The 21,872-nt window shown below is 44.3% G+C and overlaps 1 protein-coding gene across 2 annotated transcripts in view; it reads right to left on the minus strand.

Moving 5' to 3' along the window:
* The window catches only part of ATXN10 (ataxin 10), a 216,503-nt gene that overhangs the window by 126,874 nt on the left and 67,757 nt on the right, over nt 1-21,872 (minus strand). For both annotated transcript variants that reach the window (XM_019544286.1, XM_019544287.1), the window contains exons 4-5: nt 18,429-18,525; nt 13,474-13,638 (exon numbers count right to left, since the gene is read on the minus strand). In XM_019544286.1, the coding sequence (XP_019399831.1) occupies nt 13,474-13,638; nt 18,429-18,525 (262 nt within the window). The remainder of the gene's footprint in view (nt 1-13,473; nt 13,639-18,428; nt 18,526-21,872) is intronic.

Below are 21,872 nucleotides of genomic sequence, written 5' to 3' on the forward strand. Positions count from 1 at the left end.
TTAGCCACTGAAATCCAAAGAAGCAATCCACAAAGCCTCCCATCACTGCTTAGGTACACAAGACTGTGAGCACCTAAGTTTTCCAAAGAAAAATTACTTAAGCATGTACTGTTCTGCTACTATGCATACCTAAAGGCACTAATCCTTTGGCTGGCCAGAATGCCTCTCCACCTATCTTCCACCTAGCTCCATTCAGGATTTGCAAGCCAGATGTTCCTCTACCCAAGGTGAGTGAGGGGCCCAATCTGAGAAGACAACTCTGAACACAGCACAACAGCCATTCAAAAGTATAGATGAATAGGAGGTAATGGTGGTGATGTCATCTTTTATGTAATATCCTAGTGATTGGAGCATGTAAGCATGATAGTGAAGTCAAATTTCCGCCTCAGCCTGAAGGGAATCAAACACACATGCCATGTCTACACGAGACACTGACCACACAGTTGTTACTCTGAAGTCATCTAGTATTTGCATACCCAAGTACTAAATATCATGTCCCTGCCTGGTTTCCGGATGACCCATGAGTACTGAGTAGTAGCATCATGTCATGGTTCATGCCACACAACACTACTGCACAGTAGTCATGAACTCTCACGACTCACATCTCATGTAAATGCGGCCACAGTGTTCAAATACAAAGCTATGGGGTGGAGGAATACTCTACCCCTCCTGTTGAAGACTGCCTCCAAACAGCAAAGAAGTGTGGCTGAAAGGAGCACAGCCCAAGGAGGAGCATGACTCTAAAGTGCAGTGATGTAAGGCAGTCTCCGGGGAGGACAGAAATGTGCATTTAAACTCTCAGACTGAGGCAAGCACAGAATCTGGGACTTCCATTTTCTTCCCCGCAAAATGGGTTTCAAGCAGCAAATCCCAGTCTCACATAGGCATCTGTCATTTGGCACCTAAGCCCATCATCTCCAAGGACAGAGGCCATAAAACATAAGATAAAGCTGTCACCTCCATTCCTACACAGTACCTCTGGCCAACCAGAGGTAATGCTCTCCTAGACTTGGTCTTAGCCAAAGGAGATGATCTGGTGTGCAACCTGAATAAAGAGGGTAGCCTGGGCAACAGCAACCATGAAACTATCATGTTCACTGTCCATTGCAAGGCAGGAAAATCAGCTGGCAGGGTTGAAGTTTTGGGCTTCAAAAAAGCAAATTTCAACAGGTTCAGGGCAATAATAGAGGAAGCGCTATGGACCAGGGACTAAAGGTGAAAGAAGTGCATGAAGAGTGGTCGTTCCTCAAGAACATGATCCTTGAAGCACAAAACAAGTCCATTTCCATGGGGAGGAAAGGTAGCAGAAGGCTGGTAAGCCATCCTGGCTTAATAGGGATATCATGGTCCTCTTGAAAAAGAAGAAAGAGGCATACAAACAATGGAAACTTGGGACAGTCCCCAAGAAGGACTATACAACAACAGTGCTCACTTGCAGGGAGAAGATTAGAAAGGCTAAGGTGACTGAATTTAACCTAGCACCAAAAATCAAGGACAATAAGAAGTCCTTCTTTAGGTTTGTAGGGAACAGGAGAAAGACAAATGAAAGTGTGGGGCCATTGCTTAACAACTCAGGACAGCTAGTTACCAACACTCAGGAGAAAATTGAACTCCATAATCACTTCTTTGCTTCAGTATTTCACTGGAGTAAGGGGAAAATCATACCAGATAAGGTTCAGAATGAGCGTAGTGGAAATGACTGCCTTCCTACTGTTGACATTGAGCTAATGCTGATCAGTTTGAAAAGTTAGATATTTATAAGTCGGCAGGACCGGATGAACTTCATCTGAGAGTGCTGAAGGAGCTGGCGGAAGTCATCGCTGGACCTCTGGAGCAACTCTTCCAAAACCCATGGCGCTTTGGGGAGCACCCTGAAGACTGGAAGAGAGCCAATGCTGTGCCCATCTTCAAGAAGGGAAGGAGAGAATCTGGGCAATTATAGACCAATTAGCCTAACTTCTATCCCAGGGAAAATCCTGGAAAAATTCATCAAGGACTCTATGTGTGAGAAACTTGCAGAAGGTAGGATTCTGAACAACAGCCAGCATAGCTTTGTCACGGGAAGGTCTTGTTTTATCAATCTCATCTCCTTCTATGACCAAGTAATTCATCACCTGATAAGAGAGAAGAGGTCAACACTGTATACCTAGACTTCCAAAAGGCCTTTAATCTTGTATCCCATGATGTTCTTACAGGAAAATTGGAGGATTGTGGGCTTAAATGCTCAACAGTTAGGTGGGTAGGAAGCTGGCTGTGGGGTAGGACCCAGGGAGTTCTAATGAAAGGATCCACGTCGTCCTGGCAAGAAGTGGCAAATGGTGTCCCTCAGGGGTCCATGCTTCATCCAGTGCTTTTCAACATCTTTATCAATGACTTGGATGTGCGGGTGAAAAGCTCACTGGCAAAGTTCGCAGACGACACCAAGTTACGAGGGAGCATGATCACACTTGAAAATAGGCTGCAGATACAAGTGGACCTGTACTGGATCGGAACCAGATGAAGTTCAACACTGAGAAGTATAAAATGCTCCATCCGAGGACAAATGATCCCCAACATACTTACAGGCTCAGTGGTGCTACACTGACTAACACCATGACTGAAAGGGACCTCAGGGTAGTAATAGACCATCAGTGTGGTGCTGTAGCCAGCAGGGCAAACTATACTCTGGCATGCATCAAACAATGCATCTCAAGCAAAAACAAGGAAGTGATTCTTCCGCTTTACTCAGCATTGGTGAGCCTGTAGTTGGAGTACTGCAGCCAGTTCTGGGCACCACACTTCAACAAGGAAGTGGAAAAGCTTGAGAGAGTCCTTGAGAAGAGTCACTCACATGGCTCAGAAACTCACAAGGCAAGTCATATGAGGAAAGGCTGAGGGATTTGTGTCTCCTCAGCCTAAAAAACAGAAGCTTAGAGGGCACTTGGTAGAAGCTTACTGCTACATCATGGGAATGTAGCACTCCCTTGCAGACCCAGAAGTGGACTGGAAGTGCTTCTGGTCCACTTCCAGGTCTGCTGCTGAGCATGCTGGGGACCCCCCCACGCACCTGTGGGATGCTCCGTCTGTCCCACCATCTTAGCATTCACAAGCCACCTGGTACCTTGAGGTATGTAGAAAAAACATTTAAAGTTATGTCTATGTCTGAATCATCAAATCTTTCCGAATCTCTCCAAATCCATTCAGAGGGATCTGATTTGATTCAGATAGATTAAAGGGTCTCCTGATTTGATCTGGATTCAGAGATTCAGCGACCAAATCAGGCCGAATTTCTGCCAAATCGAGTCAGCAACCAAAGGTTTGCACAGCTTTAATAGATATTGATATATCTATAACTAGATAGATAGATAGGATAGATAGATAATCACACATACATAAATACATACAATTTTTATATAGTATTTATATAACTTTATATACTTTGTAGTTTATATAATATAGTTGTATAATATAGATATATATTTCCCTTTTGAGCATTCCCTGAAGACTTCTTTGCCTTCTAACATGGAAACAAAAAACTGGGCTCCAAACAATGCAGATCCAAGCCAGAGAGATACATACCAGCCTAGCATGAGACAAAGGAAGAAAAGTCATCAGTTCTAGTCTTATGGAAAAGTTGGGACCCCCATAGAAAACATGCAATTTAGCCAGCATCCTTAATCACATTTTTTTGTCCTGAATGTCTTCTATTTGTCCCAACAGTTTAATGTCACTGACCATAAAAATAACTTCAATATCATAAATGTTTTTTGTGAAATTCATTGGCTACTAACATTGAGGAACACCAAGTCATAATTTTAGTATTCTATAAAGAAGTATGAAGGAAATCATGAATATAAGGTTAGGCTACAAACAGATCATTCTAGTTGTTACTTAAGGGAAAATTAAATATTTCCAGTACCTAGAAGCAGAATTTGGTAGAGCAAAGAGCTAATCAGAGGGACGAATGCAGTTGCCAATCTCTTCCTGGAGAGAGAGATTCAAAGTGCACTGGAGACGTAAATTTGGAGACTGAATTTCAAAAAGGTAGGCAGGAATTATGTAATATTTTAAACATTAAGCAAGAACCTCTTGAATTCAATTCATTATAAAACAGATAGCCAAAATTACCTCTTGAAGATATGTTTGCTATACTGGTGAACCCAAATATATCATTATGGATGCTTAAAAGCATAGTTGTGTCCTGTGGCATCTGTGCCATAAGGGACCAAAATCATTATTGCAAAGTACTAGCTCTACTGCAAATACTGTGGCTATGTAAATGCGTTTAGGCAATCTCAGTGGTATGTACCAGTAAGAACTCAAACACAGCTCCAAATTTTGCATGAGTTGCTGACAAAATACAGGTTTCCCTTGATTTATATGGGTTCTTTATATGTGAATTTGCTCTTATGCGATGAACATATTTAGACCCATAATTCGTTATATGCGAAGTAAATTTGTTCTTAGGCAATCAGCATAGAAGCCCCACCCCGCCCAAGCTGGTAAGTCTGTGGGGGGAGGAAAAAGGGCTGTGGCTGCACCTCTGCTCCTGGGCTGTGCCATGCCCTGATTCAGACAGCTGGCATTGGCCACTCCTGGGGCTGCTGCAGCAGAAACTGGGGTGAGTGGAGACAGGCAGAGCCCCAGGGGGTTCAAGGCATGGTGCAGCCCAGTAGCTACAGGCAGCTAGTGTCAGCTGCTCCCAGGGCTGCTGCAGCAGGGACTGGGGTGAGTGCCATGCTCTGCACCACCCGGAGCTCCGCTTGTCTGCACTTACCCCAAGCCATGCTGGAGCGGCCCCAACCAGGGCCTGCACCAAGGCATGGTGCAGCCCAGGAGCGGAGGTGCACAGGGACAGGCAGAGCGCAGGCATAGGGGACAGGCAGAACACGGTGCAGCCCAGCAGCTGCAGGCAGCTGGCGTAGGCCACTCCCGGGGCTGCTGCAGCCAGGGCTGGGAGGAGTGCTGCTGTGTTGCCTCTGCTTTGCTGTCTTGTGTGGCCCCAGGAGCAGCACCGCTTCCCCCGCCCCTTCCCTTGTCCCAGCCTCACTCCCTCCCTCTCCACCATGGGAACCCATCCCTACTTGTTACATTGTAAAGTGGTTTCGCTTTATGTGAATTCGATTTATGCACCGTTCTCCAGGAACACATGGATAGCATAAAATTGAGGAAAACCTGTATGGTCAGGCCAACAGCCTGGCCAAAGAAGTATTCAACAACTCAGCTTCAAATTAAAACAAACAAGGACAAATCTTCGTATTTTTACCTGACTGCATACTTTTCTGTATAGGAAAGGGGCATACTACTTAGACGGGGAAAAGGTGCCTTTGTAATGAAACAAAACCAGAGCCTGGCTCCAAAAGATTATATAGTGTAATAAAACTGAGACCTAGATTACAACAGCAATATACTGACACAGAAAATTATTGTAAACATATCCTGGAACCAGCAATTATGGCATTTGTTTCACACATTTCACTGCTGAAAACTGCAACTTGTTCAGTATTTAAAGAATAGTCATATAACCAAGAATGTTTGAAAGAGAAGACTTTTAGGGAAGAAACAGCTGTTTATTAGATGTGAAACAAAACTATACAAACCTACAATATCTTAATGCATCTAACAGCTCAGACAACCTGTTCTAGACATCAGAAGGAAAAGCCAGCCAATAATGAAGCTTGCGGGGGAGGAAGGGGCAAACGTATTCTGATGTCTTACAACAAGTCAAACAAGCAAAAAAATGTACATGTGCATATCAAACTGTGAACTAGAAAAAAATTCCAATTCATCTTGTAATTACTATTTATTCACACTGAATCACAAGAAAATATTCACTCTGTGACATAAGACTGACAAATCTGATAACAGGATTGAAATCTTGGACATCAAAAATGCAAATTTCAACAAGTGGGGGAAGTGCTGCAGGACCAGGGACCAAAGTTGAAAGGTGTGCATGAAGAATGGTTGTTCCTTAAGGACATGATGCTTGAAGCACAAAGGAAGTCCATTCCCATGCAGAGAAAAGGTAACAGAAGGGCTGGAAAGCCCTTTTGGCTAAACAGGGAAATCACAGTCCTCTTAAGAAAGAGGCTTATAAACAATGGAAGCTCGGGGCGGGCCCCAATGAGGACTATTCTATGATGGCCCACATTTGCAGAGAACACATGAGAAAGGCTAAAGCAGCAACCAAACTTAGATTAGGAACGGGAATCAAGGACAGAAGTCCTCCTTTAGGTATACAGGGAACAGGAAGAAAACAAATGGGAGTGCTCAACAACAACTCAAGAGAGCTGGTTACCAGCACTCAGGAGAGAGCTGAACTCCTGAATGCTTACTTCACCTCGGTTTTACATCGAACCAAGGGGAAAACAACTCCAGATAGAGTACAGGATGAACACAGTAGGAATAATAGCCTTCCCACTATTGCCATAGAATTGGTGTATAGCCAATTAAAAAAATTAGACATCTATAACTCAGCAGGACTGGATGATCTTCACCCAAGAGTACTGAAGGAGCTGGCCAAAGTCATTGCAGAAGCCATGGCAAAATTCTTCCACAGCTCGTGCCACTCTGAAGAAGAAGTCCCCGAGGACTGGAAGAGGGTCAGTGTTGTGCCCATACACAAGAAGGGCAAGAGGGAGGACCTGGGTAACTATCAGCCAATCAGTCTAACTTCCATCCCAGGGAAAATCCTGGAAAAGTTCATCAAGGAGTCTGTCTGTGATAGGCTTGTAAAAGGTAAGACTCTGAATGACAGCCAGCATGGCTTCATTGCAGGCAGGTCTTGTCTTACCAAACTTATCTCCTATGACCAGGTAACTTGCCACCTAGACACGAGAGCAGGTTGACATTGTATACTCCGACTTCCAAAAGGCCTTTGATCTAGTAACTCACGATGCCCTTGCAAGAAAATTGGAGGATTGAGGGCTTAACTCCAAGACAGTCAGGTGGGTGAGAAACTTGCTGCAGGATAGAACTCAGACAGTCATAGTGACTAGGGCTGTACAAAATCACTATTTTTTTTGGTTTGGTTTTGGCCGTTTCGGAGGACAGTGATTTCTTTCGGTGTTTTAGATCACTGTTCCATTTTGATTCAGCCAAATCTGTTTCAGGAGTTTTGACGCTGTTTCGGATAAGCTAAGAGGCAGGCACAGCCAGGTGGGCTGCAGGTTCTCCCGTGGCTCCTCTGGCTGTGCCTGCCTCTGCCCCAGTGGGGGGAGCCACAGGAGAAGCCCCCATGGATGCCCTGCCCAGCCCCATCCCCCACCTGGCCCCAGCCTCCTGGCACTTTAGGGAAGGGGAAAAAAAACAAACAAACAAAAAAAAAACCCTGCACTCACCGGTTGCAGCAGCAGCAACTAGGGCTTCTGAGGGCTTGTGGCAGAAAGCCTCCCCCACCCCTCCAGTGCGGGGTAGAGTGGGGTGCAGTGGGAATCACCCCAACACCACCTGGCACCGGAGCGGCAGCTGCCCTATGGCATGGGTGAAGCACGGCTCTCAGCAGGGTGCCATGTGTTGTCTGGGAGGTAGGGCCACTGGGGCTGAGCAGTGGCTCTGGCTGACTCCTGGAGCTGCCCCAGCTCCCAGACAGCACGCAGTGCCCTGGTGAGCCACACTGCACCTATGCAATGAGACAGCTGCCACATAGATGCCAAGCAGGTAAGCCCTGCTGCCTCCACTGCCCTATGACTGTGCTTTGTAGCAGTTGAAGACAGATGCATTTGTCATTCAAACCGGGGTTAAGCAAGGATGTGTTGACATCCCAACACTATTCTTCAGCTTTCTGAAAATCACCCTGGCTCTCATTGCAGATTGCCTTCAACCTGGGACATCTATGTTCAAAGACCAAAGTACTCAAAACAACCATTTTTGACCTTCAATACACTGACAACTGTGCCATCCTTGTGCACACTGAGGAAAACCTCCAGACCACACTTGATCTCTTCAGAGAAGCCTACCACACTTTTAGCCTCTCAGCATTAAGACTGAAGGGCTCTAACAACCTTCTCCAGGCTATGACTGTGACCTTCCTTTCCCAAATTACCATCAGAGGAGGATGCCAGAGGTAGTCAAGCATTTACCCTATTGTCAATAGCCACCTTTCTGAGTGAATATTGATAAGGAGATCCAGCACAGGATATGGTATGCAAATACTTCCTTTGGAAAACTGCTTCAGCTTGTCTTTTCATTGCAACCACCAAGATCCAGGTCTAAAGTGCAGTAATCATCCCCACTTTCACAACAGATGTGACATGGGTGACCTATCATTGTCATCTTAAGAGTCTGGAGAGGTTTCCCCAGTGATGTGTTTGGAAAAATCCACTGCATTAAATGGGAAGCTTGCTTCACAAAAACCAGAGTCCTTGCTCAAGCCAGTGTAAGCAGCATTGAGTCGGTGATCCTCAAGCACCAACTTTGCTGGACTGGATATTATGCACAGATACTCAACTATAGATTCCCCAAACAAGCGCTCTATTCTCAGCTTAGCAGCAGGCTAAGGAAATTGCTACAAGGACACTTTGAAGGTACACCCCAAGAAAACAGATGCCAACATCAAAAGCCAGGAGGAGTTGGTTGCTAACCAACTCCAATGGTGCCATGATCTCAATTAAGAAGCAGTCCATTTCAAGGTAAAACATTTTGCCCTCAAAGCAGAGAAGAGAAAGTATAGAAATCAAAAGGAGAAGAATCCCAAATGAAGCCCACTCTCCTCTGAGGAAAGACTTGCAACCTTTACAAAATGTGGCTCAAGGACTGGACTCTTAAATCACCTAGAAACCCATCAGTGATCCATGGTAGAGATCATCCTTGAATTGAGGGATCGCCAACAATTCCAAGTCTCTATTTATTGAAAGTCTTTAGGGTTTTTACAAAACTTTGTGCAAAATGCAGTAGTATGGTTTAGCCCAGGACTTATTTATGATCTAGAATTAGAGAATAAGACATAACAGGTATTGAGCCAGAAACAGTGAAAGAATATTTCAAACACTATGGCTAGGTACAAACATTCAAAAAGCCTGAGACAGAATTGATCCAAGTTACGCAGTTTTCTGTAAGTGACATAGTTTAGACTGGTAATAAACAGAACATACATGCACCATTTGGTAGAGGAAGGGGAGGGAGTGGGGGAGACAACAAATCTTAGACCAGGTTCTGCCATTTTAAAATCAGTCCATGTGTGCCAAACTTATGTTTTGTTACAGATATAAACCAGCTTCTGATCACTTATACTGGTAAAAAAGTGTAATGTTCGTACCTGGCCTATGTGAGCAACAGTGAATTAGAACTGTGGTCTCCAAACTTTTTTGATTGCACACCCCTATCGGTAAAAAATTTTTGAGCATGCACCCCCAATCTTTGTATAGAAATAGAAATAGAAGTTCTAGTATTTTCTTCCCACACCCCAATGGATTGTCTTGCACACCCCAATTTGGAGACCACTGAATTAGAAGACTGGATAAAATTCAGGTTAAGAAATAAAGGAAACAGCTATAAAATTAATCAGCCTTTTAAGAGGATATTTATAATTACAAGGTATAATAGGATTAATCAAGAGACTTCCTCCTTGCTTCAGTTAAGCTCATGTCATCTAAACGCCTGCTCAATACAATACTGTTGCGATGTGTCTTTCAGACCGTACTCCTCAGTTTCTGAATTTACAGTATATATGTTGGCCTCTAAGAAGAGTGCCAAGTTACTGAACCTTCACATTCATATTTTAACATTGGAAAAGGCCATATAAAATGCCCAGAATTTGATGAACTGCTCATAGCGAAGTTTCTCCCTCCCAGAAAGATTGGTCTGATACAACCTTTAATACTAACCACACTGCTTTTGAAAAATGAGCCTATTGCACCTTTAGCAAGTTGGCAGGTATTTCCTATCTCTTGTACATTTACTGCAAACAAATATCCTGCAAGTACCTAACTATGAGTTTGTAGTGAACTATTTCTACCTGCTCTTCCTCCTACTCTTCCTTCTCTGATGGCCATACAATACTTTCCTCCTTACTTAAGAAATTAATCTGGAAAAAAAAGCTGTTTACACCAATTTCTTTCCACATAGGTTTGGGTTCCCAGTCTTAATACCCCAGAGCAATTGCACATTACTTCATTAAGGAAGTCAATGGAAGTTAAAGCACAACATACGTTACTGAGCAGACAAATGGATTGCGCAGTGTTGTTTGTTTCTTCAGTTCCATGTATTCTTTAGTTAGTTTTCCCAAGACAAATTTAACAGCATGACTTAAATTGCTCCAATTTTCTTTTGGCTTTAATAGCTTATTCAAAATATATAACATAAATGAGGGATAATCAACATGATTACCTAAAGGCAATTTTACATGCGTTTATATTGACACAGACGGAAAGATAAAGATTCAGTTTCTTCCTTATGAAATAGAAGTCTGGGTCCCTGACCCTGAAAATGTAAGTTTGCAGTTTGGAAACTATCTATGCCCTAAACAAATTGACCTGGTTATGAAAAAGACTACCCGCAAACAATTTTTTTTTAAATAAAATGAGAACAAAAGCAACCCATTAAATGGACATTTGCTTTTGATTTAGTCAGCCCCTTAAAAGATTTTCCAAATATCCAGTGAAAGAAACCTCAATGACTCTTCTCAATTACAACATTTATAGCAAAGAAATCTTGACTTTGGACATGACCTTGAAAGTAATACTATACAAAGATGTTTGTTTTCACTTTTATTTTTCATACAAATTTTCCTATATTTAAATAAGGCTGAATGAGTATTTGCTTACTGATCGGGAAAACCTAGAGCCTGTTTATACATAAATGCATGACTAAATACAACATATAATTAGCAAAACATGGTTGGAGAGAATTAACCTGTTGATTATACATTTGAAGCTAATGAAACATTCAAGATTCATAACAGTAAAAGTTTTTGTTCTATGTCTGTTAATTTGTGTGTGTTGCAGTAGAACTTTTAAATGCATGTAATAAACTTTACACAACATTGATAAACACTGCAAATACCAATCAGACAAAACTGTGAAAGAATATTTTCTCGTTTTGCTTTACTTCAAGACTGCAAACCAACTGCAAACCATCATGAAAGTTCAATGATTACTGCTGCCTAGCTCTTGTTGCTGCCACTACTAAAGTGAACTGGTTAATTTCCCTGTGAAATAATTTGCCACTATGGTTTAATTTGCTGCTCTTCTGATGCCCCAACAGTGGACTCCTGGCCACCTAATAACTCACCCTGATAATTGGACACTTGTGACTACTGCAGGTGTTGTAGGGCTTGCTGCCACTACCCTGAGCAGATTTCCCTACAGCAGGTAACAGGGTAGACCTCAACTTCGGATCACCTGGTTTGCCAGGAACCTGATCTTATGTTTCTCACCTGCCATAACTTTGATAATATTATATTGCTAGGAGGCAATGCACAAGGTGCTCCTACCAGGTCTCAAACCTTGTTTTCTTCTGTGGGGCTCTAACCTCCCCTGTACCCCACCCTAGCCTCTCCAGAGGGCATTTGTAGTTCTCTGCAGCCAGATCTTGATGCTGCCTGTTTGTCTACTGTTCCGCCCTCAGCCATCAGGATGACCATAGGCTTTAGTTAGGCACATACCCTTCCAGGGGCTGGCCTTACTCAAATATCCACAAAAAAAATCCAAACTCAACTGCTCTCAGTCTCTTTGTCTGACTCAGTCCATGTCCCCTTCACCTGAGGTCAGGCTCTCATGTCCAAATAACAAACAGAAAAAAAAAGTTAATTCATTCAGTCACTGCTCAGCACAGGCCTGCCCCAGTTTACTCGTGAACATTCACAGTCCTGGTGGGATCTCTCCCATGCACAGCGAGGCTGTAACCTGAAAACAGCAAATCTTCTGGCCTCTCTCCTGGATCCTCAGCCATCACTCTGCTCCAGGGATTATCAGAAGCCTTGTGTGGGCAGGCCTCCGCCTGCCTCTTTCTCTGGGTCAAACCCACAGCGTTTCTCTGGCAGGGTTCACAACACTTGCCTGCCAGGATGCTCCTGTCTGTGGCTCACAGGGAATTGACCCCTTCTGCCCCTCTCCAGGGCCAGAAATACCTCTGAGCAGCCTCCCTCCTCCAATCTGGAGTGAGATGCTGCTCTGGAAGTGCGGTGATTGCTTCTCTTCCCTTCCAGTCTCCAGCTGCAGCCCTGCTGGCCATCCATACTCTTAAGTGTTCCTTGCTTTCATTTTCCCGGTCTGTCGCTGCTGCCTTCTTTTCCTCTCCTGACCTCCCCTGCCCAGTACGTAAGGGACTTCAGGGCTTTTGTTTACTTTCTCTCACTCCTTCACACCACTACTAGTGAATTTACCATTATTTGCTCTCCTCTTGGAGGGAGCAATTAACCAAAGTTTACTGTAGTTTTACAATACTTAACTTCTCCATTGAAATATTACTCCTCATTTTAAGTTAAAAAATTATCTACTTCACAAATTTAGTGATCATTTTCCAGAATATTTACTAGGACTGTGTGAATCAGCTAGTATTTTCTTTGGATTCGAATTCAGCTGATTCAGGGTACAGCAATTCAATTAGGAGATTCAAATCACCATCCCGAATAGATTCAGCCAAATCTCATTCAGAGATCTGGCCACTGCCAGATTGCCGAATCTCCAAATCAAACAGGCACCATCCATCCCCTGCTTGCTTTCCCAGCCCTGCCAATGGCTGCCCTGCCCAGCCCCAGTGACCTGGCTCTTAAAAAACAAAAAAACAAACAAAAAAAAAAAAGCCCCCAGAAGCCTCAATGGTTGCTGCAGCAGCCAGTGAGTGAGGGACTGTTTTTGGGGTTGTTTTTTTTTAACAACTGGGAGCTGGGGCCAGGCAGAGCAACTATTGACGGGGCTGGGAGAGCAAGTGGAGGATGGGGTCTCATGGTAGAGCCTCACACATAGCATGGACCAGTGGCGGGCAGCTGGGATCTGCACATGCCCGCTCCCCCCCCGCCACTCCTGCCTGGCAGCAGCGGGGGTCGGGAGGAACTCAGGGGGGCTGGGAGAGCAAGTAGGGGATGGGGCCTGGCAGGGGTCCCCCGTGACCCCCTCCCCACTCCTCTTCCAGTTCCCCCCCTCCGCCACACTTACCGGCACAGAGTCCGGGTCCACCTCCCTGCGGCAGTGAGTGGGAACTTCCCAAATCTCCAAAGCTCTCTGAATCTTTTCCGAATCAATTTGGAGAGCTTCAAAGCAATTCAGACCATTTTATTGGTCTCCCAATTCGATTTGGATTCAGAAATTTGTCCAGCAAATCAGGCCGAATCTCCTCCAAATCGAATCAGCATCCAAAGCTTCACACATCCCTAATGTTTACAACAAAACTGTGGAAGCAATTAGAAGGTTATAGATAATGTTGTTTATTCTAAGTGAAAAAAGACTTAAATTACGTTGAGTTACTATATCATTTTCTAGTACATCCGATTTTGAAGTTTGCGAATCAAATTTGCAACGTGAGATGCATACAATTATTCATTAAAAAGATACATACGACCATTCAGACTCCAACTGCTTCCTGTAGACTTTTAGTACAGCCAGGGCTACATTCAAGTTCTTCTGTTCCAGTAGTTCTCTCACCTTCTCTGAATTAAGGCAAGTGAACAGGACCATACAGCAGTAGGCAATAATTTTCACATCATGGTGATTTAGGCAGGTCCTTCAAAAGAAAATATTTTATTAAGAATCAAGCCTGAATACCACAGTATTGTGGTTTAATTTATTGGACATAGGCATGTTAGTGGGTAAGAGGCAGTCAAATCATTACAGCTACAATAAAGTAAGACCACTTTCAAGTAACCCCAGAGACGAGACTAGCTTTACAATTCTACTTTTAAAAGTGGAAATATTTCGCAAGGAAGGAAGGAGGTGGGAGGACAAGGAGGGAGGGAGGTATAAAAATGTTTTCAACCAGATTTCCAAATAATAAAGCGATTTGAATGCAAACACCTCCATCGCTACAAATCTTTCCTTATTGTTAGCAAATCTACCATGCGATTAAAAAATTTAACATGCTGAATGCCAAATGCACTTGAAGCCCACCAGCTTCAATGAAAACCAAAGATGCTTTAGATTTCACAAAGCACAAATTTTATTTACAAAAAGTCTCTAAGATACAGTATTCAACACAGAAATGTTAGCATTTCCCATCTCCAAAATTAAGTTGCGACTCCTTTAATAACCAGTGTTTTTTCTTTAAAATGTAGCTAAAAAGTAACTAAAAACAGTTGTTACTGAACAATTACCTATAATAAAATACATTTCTAGTCCACATTACTTGTAAACAGAGCTTGAAAACATGTACCCTTAAAACACACAAAAAAACCAAAAAAACCCAAAAACCAGAAGGCAAATAAATAGAACCAAAACTCATTATTATATTACATGAGTTTTTGAGCCTTGATGTGTGATTTTTGAAGGCCACTACTAATACTTAGCTTTCTGCCTCAGTACTGAGAAAAGTCTCTAATTACGGGAGGAGACCTCACTTGGAAGGCCACTTACCCCACAGCTGCCTGTGCTTGGCTTCTAATACTATTTATCAGGGGTGGGCAACTATTTTGACTGACAGGTCACTCAAGTTCTGGTGAGCTGTCGAGGGCCTCTCACATAAAATCTTTCAGAAGATATTATTTTAACAAATTATACATAAAAACATATACTAAAAATCAAACATCTACTATAACATATTTTATTTCAAAAAATAAATTATTGTCTTGATTTGGCTTTTTATCAGTAGTGTAGATAGAGACAATAGCATAATAGCTCAAAATAAAACTTTACTTTTGTATATTGTGTGGGGGGGAGGATGAGAGGCAATGTGTGTGTGGGGCATGGGCTGCACGCACACTAGGTACAGGGAGCCAGCAGGGGATGCGTGGAGGGAAGAGTGGCAGGAGGCATGTATAGTAGAGCTCACCCAGACAGTGCCATGCAGGTGTAGATGCAGCCCACACCTCCATCTGGCCCATGGCACTCTGAATGGGGTTGAGCCCTTCCCACTCCCACCTGATGCAACCTGTGCTGCACTCCCACCTGCACCCACCCTGGCCAGCGTACAGTTTCCCAGAGGCCACCTAGGTACTGCTTGGCTCCCCCCACCTTCAGGGGCTCCTCCTCTTCCTCCTGTCCCTGCTACACTGCTCCAGGCAGCAGATAACGTGGGGAAGCAGTGACAGCTGTGAGGTAGTCAAGCAGTAGCCAGACAGCCACTGGAAAGCTGTGTGCACTAGCCGGAGCCGAGGCTAAGGTCAGGGTGAGCAGGAGTACAGCACAGGCTGCCCCAGGTCTCAGCTCCATGTAGAGTATCACAGAGGCAGCCATGCAATCAATTAGCTGGCTTCACAGGGGATGCAATCAATTAGCTGGCTGAATCTGCCCTGTAGGCCATGTTTTGCCCATCCCTGTTGTATCTACTGGCCACTGTTGGAGACAGGATTTTGGACTAAATGAACGTTGGGACTCAACCAGTATAGTAATTGTTATGTTTCTCAGAGGCTCTTGTCTTTATGGGAGGATTAATTCAAACCCTGGTTACCGTACGTCTGGGTTTTCCCAGACATGTCTTTTTTATTTATTTTTTTTGTGTCCTCCAATTTCCATTTGGGTGTTTTTTTGAAATCTGAACAAATGTCTAGGCGTAGGGGGAGGGCAGCTGGAGGCAGGGGACATCACGTGTGAGTGCATGTGCACATACATGTGGCCAGCATGCAGCCAGGCAGGGTGGTGGGAGCAGCCTCAGCAGCTGGATGTAAGTAAGTCTATGGCAAGTGGGGTTGGAGGGCCAGGGTTTGGGGACTGTCAGGGGTGTACGTGTGTGTGCACATGTAAGGCATGGGTGCGTGAGGGGGGGCAGGTGCCTGCCAGCACTGAGGGAAGCTGTTCAGGCACTGAGGCTGCAGCTGGGCAAGTGGGAGGTACCTGCCCCTCCAGCAGGGGAAGTAGCAGGGACCCTCTGAGGACAGTGGGGAGCTATAGGGCTGAGTTGGTGGCACCAGGGTCAGTGCCCATGCTCACAGGGGCTGGGTGGCCACCAAAAATGCTGCCCTGGGGGTTGGGGGTTTGGCCAGGCCACCTGTCACAGCACAGGAGCCCTAAAGCAGGGTGGGGGGGTGCCACAGGCATCCTCTCCTCTTCCTTCCTTCCTCCCTGCACTGGGGCCAGACTTGCTCCACCACCGCCCACATGAATTAGAGCCACCGTGTTCTGGCCCAATTGAAACAGGGGCAGCTGGGGGCCCCTCTGGCAAGGATGGGGGGAGCAGGGAGCTGCAAGTCAAGAATGTGGCTGGGGTCTGGAGTCGGGGGGCAGCAGGCTGAGAGTGAGGGTCTCCAGCAGGGATAGGGGGGGGAGGGACTGTGGGTCAGGAGTGAGGGACATTGGCCAAGGTCAGAGGCCTGCAGCTTGGGAGTGAGGGTGTCCTCTTTTTTGGAACTGGAAATATGGTACACCTATTTTAACTGAGATTCCAGCATCCTTTATTTAGCTTCTCAAGACTTTCCACAGGAAGCAGCAATAGTTGGATAATATTAAAAATGTAGATCATTAGATACAACAGCTTCAGTGTCAATTAATCTATTGTCTCAGCAGTACCAAGGTTTAAACATGGCCAACTGCTCCCACCAATTAAATTATTAGGGAGGCAAGATTTACTCTTCCTGAACTGTCTGATTTCAGCTCCCAATCCATCTTTCCTTTTGCAAAGTACAGTTGTATATGTTTGCCTACACAACATTTTAGACTTCTACTATTTTAAAATATTTATGAGTAAGATTTTTCAATAGAGCTCACTACTTAATTATATTCCTACTAAATCCAAGCTCACCCACTCACTGGAAAGAATTAAAATAAGAAAATACCTAGTTTAAAATATTTTTGGTTAAGTATCTCAACACAGAAATCAAACTATTTAATTAAACAAACTAATTAACAGATTTCAGTCTTTTTTTGAAGTAAGAAATGCAAGTGTAGGTGGAAATATTAATGCATGCTTATATATAAGCATTATGGTACCTGTGCTTTAAAACAAAACAAATACACTGAAATCAAGAATTAACAGAGAATTATGCACTCTAATATCCTAACCTTACAATCAATGTGGACAGATCCTTGGGCTAGCACAGAGCACCAATGATTTATGGGCACTATTGCTGATAAACATCTCAAATTAATACTGCAATGTTCCCCCCCACCTCCCACAGTGAAAGAAACAATTGCACCCAAAGGAACTATTCACATGCATCTATCTGTCCAGATCCAATAGGAGAATCGGGGTGTAATTCAGTCTAAAAAAATTACTAGGTCCACTGAGATTTCAAAAGGCAGAGCTATAGCCAAATCAAAACAAACATTCCTTAAAAATCAAAATTATAGTATACCATGCAGCTGACTAGTGTGCTTGAAAATTGCACATTTCAGACAAGATGTGATGAAATATAGCTCTTCATTGAAACCCTGATATAAAGCTTTGTTACAAGTTTGCTATAGAAGTTTTGTTTAAATCTACTAGCCATATATTCATGGCTAGTAGATTTGGATATTATATACACATACAAAGCTTGCTATAGAAGTTTTGGCCAAATCTACTATCCATATATACGTGGCAATGAATTTGGATGCATTACATAACATTGTATACACACATACAGTCAACAGCTTTGATGGGCCTTTTTTCCCCTCCTTCCATTCACCTTCTAACTCTATCAACACCTATCATGTTTATCTGGCAACGATTTGCATTCAGGTGGAGTTAGGATCTTAGAAATGGTTTTCAGGCAAGTAAGCTGTGTTTCAGAACAAGACTTCAGTCATAAAAATTGATGTTATAAAAACAGACCTTCATGCAATCCCTGCCCAATGGAACTAGTTTACTGCCAGATAAGGCCAAGAAGGTTTTTCAAATCTGGACTCCCACAGTTGACTAACACAAATACCTTCACAGGATATGGCCTCAAATCTTCTAATTCTCCTAAACAATTATTTTTCAAAGCATTATGGCCACTAACAAATGCGAAAAAAAACCCAGCACTTTACCAAAAGATGAAATGCAACAGTTTGACCTGGCTCCCCAGTATCTGTATAAATTGGGCACTTCAGCAAGTCTTTTTTGGAGCTTTTATCTAAAGCTTATTAAGTCAACTGTAGGTAAAAGCGCCAAGAAGCCCCACTGAAGTATCCGATCTGAACAGACACTGGGCGAGCCAGGTCAAACTAACATGACGCCTCTTCTGAGCATGTTCTGCACTCTGTGCAAGGGCGTACCTAGCTGAAATTAAAGCATTTTGGGATTTTTTTTTTTTGTTCCAACTCTGTAAGCAGCCGATAATGCTAAGAAAAGCTCGACTATCCTCTACCAACAATTTTAATATAGCCACAGGGATTAAGTTAGGTTAAAAAAAACACACACAAACACACACATACACACCAAGAAAGGAAAGTGTCAATGCTTACAAGAAAAGATCTGGGAAAGCACACTTCCAAATGCTATTCTGGGAATCTCCATTTCCTGCTGCAAGGTTTCCAAGAAACTGGAGGCTACAACGAAAAGCTGAGGGAAAGGAATACACATGAATAGAAAATTCAGAGCAATAAATCAAAAGTCAATACATTTTATGCAAATACAACATTCTCCAAAAAAATCCAAATGCCTCAAGAAAACAAATCTTACACCCATTTAGCTTTAACATTATATATCTCTAATACTACACACGTTTTCAAGTATTACCTTGCTGTACACTATTCTTTCTACTAAAATTTTCAGAAAAGGACATAATCACACAAAAGGACATCCCAAAAATTGTGGATGAAACTAATCATATCTTTTTTTATATTCACCTGAAAGTTAAATATTTGGTAAAAGTACTATAAACTAAAGATATGAGGAAGGGATTGGGAAGCAGAGGGAACTCTGTAAATGCATGCAGTACACAGTAGAGCAAGTTTGTTGCAGACTGGAGCAAGCCTTGCACATAGCAGTGGCCATCTTGTCTTTTCCAGACTTGCGGTGGCCTTTTTCTTAGTATTTCATTAACATAAATAAACTGCCTGTCATCACAGGACCACTGTGACAACAGCTCTGCCGGCTACTAACACAAAAAATTATGCATATTCCACAAACTGGCTGCAAAACAAAACGTTGAAGCCGGTAGCAGGGCTAGCCAACGTACTTTGTGAACAGTGAGGTGCTAGGGTGCCTTACTTTCCAACACTCTAAGTGCCTGCACCACCATGCGAGTTTTAAACTCACCATTTCAATAGATTGTTACATGAAAAAAATCAGGCAGACATTTCTGCAAAGGGGCCAAATACAGACATTTAATCTGTCTAAGCATCCACAGAGCTAGACTCAATTTTCAGTCTGACAAGAAAATATTAGTAACACAGAACACAGACAAATACACCTCAACATATGCAAATGCTAGGGCTGAGCAAAGCCTCGGTCCCCAATTAGATTCGGCAGAGAGTCAGCCTGATTCAGCGGCCAAATCTCCAAATCCAAACTGAATCAGAAAACCCTTTAATACCTCTGAACTGAATTGGACCCTCCAAATCTTTTTGGAGAGAGGATTCAGAAAGATTTGGAGATTCAGACAGATGCAGCTTTTAATGTTTTTTCTACATACCTCTAGGTACCAGGTGGCTCGTCAATGCTGCGATTGACAGCAGACCCAGAAGTGAACCAAAAGCACTTCCAGTCCACTTCTGGGTCAGCCGGGGAGCACACAAGGGGACAACCCCATGTCCCCCCCAGTTGGCAACTGGTGCCTCCCGGATCTGGGGGGTCACCAGGGTCTCCCAACAGCTGATCACCAGGGCAAGTGGGGGGCCCCCACATGCTCCCCAGCAGACCTGGAAGTGGTCCGGAAGTACTTCTGGTCCACTTCCAGGTTCACCACCGAGCAAGCGCTTTCATATTTGGTTGGGTCAGAACAGACTTGAGCAGATCATCAAGTCCAACCCTTTGCAATGGGCAGGAAAGAATGCTGGGGTCAAATGACCCGGGCTAGGTGATTATCTACCCTCTTTTTGAAGACCCCCAGGGTAGGAGCGAGCACCACTTCCCTTGGAAGTTGGTTCCAGATCCTAGCCACCCTGACTGTGAAGTAGTGCCTCCTGATATCTAGCCTGAATCTACTCTCAGTCAACTTATGGCCGTTATTCTTTGTTACTCCCGGTAGTGCTTGGGGGAACAGGGACTCCCCCATAGCCTGCTGGTCCCCTTTAGCCAGTTTGTAGATGGCCACCAGATCCCCCCTCAGCCTTCTCTTCTGGAGGCTAAACAAGTTCAGCTCCTGTAGCCTCTGCTCATAGGGCCTGCCTTGCTGCTCCCTGATCATGCAAGTGGCCTTCCTCTGGACCCTCTCAATGCTGTCCACATCTCTCCTGAAGTGTGGCACCTAGAACTGGATGCAGTCAATTGCAGCCTGACCAGTGTAGCATAGAGGGGAAGGATCACCTCCTTGGACCTGCTCATGATGCATCTGTGGATGCATGACAAGGTGCGGTTGGCCTTGCTGATCACATCCCCACACTGGCAGCCCATGTCCATCTTGAAATCACTAATCACTCCAAAATTATTTTCTGCCTCTGTGCTGATGAGAAGAGTTCCCCACCCTGTAGGTATGCTGCTGGTTCATCCTCCCCAGCTGCAGTACCTTGCACTTGTCAGTATTGAATTCCATCCTGTTCTCATCCGCCCACCCCTGTAACCTGTCTAGATCTAGTTGTAGCCTGTCCCTCTCCTCCAGCATGCCCACTTCTCCCCACATCTTAGTGTCATCCCTGAATTTGAACAAGGTGCTTTTTACCCCCTCGTCCAAGTGCCTCCTGATGTCTAACCTGAACCTACTCTCAGTCAACTTAGGGCTGTTATTCCTAGTTACTCGTGGTAGTGCTCGAGGGAGCAGAGTCTCTCCCATTCCCCACTGGTCCCCCTTGGTAAGTTTACAGAAGGCCACCAGATCCCCTCTCAGCCTTCTCTTGTGGATGCAGAACAGGTTCAGGTCCCATAGCATCTCCTCGTAGAGCCTGCCCTGTTGTCCCCTGATCATACAAGTGGCCCTCCTTTGGACCCTCTCAATGCCATCCACATCCCTCCAGAAGTGCGGCAGTGCCCAGACCTAGACACAGTACTCCAACTGCAGCCTGACCAATGTTGTATAGAGAGGGAGGGTCACCTTGTTGGACTTGCTCGTGATGCATCTGTGGATGCATGACAAGGTGCGGTTAGACTTAAGGACCATGTCCTCACATTGACGGCTCATATTCATCTTGGAGTCAATAATGACTCCAAGATCCTTTTCTGCCTCTGTGTTGACAAGAAGGGAGTTACCTCAGCCTATAGGTATGCTGCTGATTCTTCCTCCCCAGGTTCAGTACCCTGCACTTGTCAGTATTGAAACCTATCCTATTCTCATCCACCCACCCCTGTAACCTATCCAGATCTAGTTCCAGCCTGTCCCACCTTTCTAGCGTGCTCACTTCTCCCCACATCTTGGTATCAATCGCGATCTTCAACAAGGTGCTTTTCACACTCTCATCAAAGTCACTGATGAAGATGTTGAACAGTGCGGGCCCGAGGACCGAGCCCTGTGGAACCCCACTGCCCGCATCCCTCCAGGTCTAAAATGACCCGTCCACCACCACTCTCTGGGTGCAGCCCTCCAGCCAATTTGCAACCCATCTGACTCCACAGTCACCTAATTTTTTTTAATGAGAATGGGGTGAGAGACAATGTCGAAGGCCTTCCGAAAGTCCAGACAGACTACGTGCACCGCAACACCTGCGTCCAAGGATTTTGTGACCTGGTCATAGAAGGCAAACAGGTTGGTCTGACAGGACCTGCCTCTAATGAACCCATGTTGGTTGCCCCTAAGCATGATCTCCCCTGCTGGT

The sequence above is a fragment of the Crocodylus porosus genome, unplaced genomic scaffold (genome assembly GCF_001723895.1).
Source record: "Crocodylus porosus isolate Cpor-Errol unplaced genomic scaffold, CroPor_comp1, whole genome shotgun sequence".
Lineage (NCBI taxonomy): Eukaryota > Metazoa > Chordata > Crocodylia > Crocodylidae > Crocodylus > Crocodylus porosus.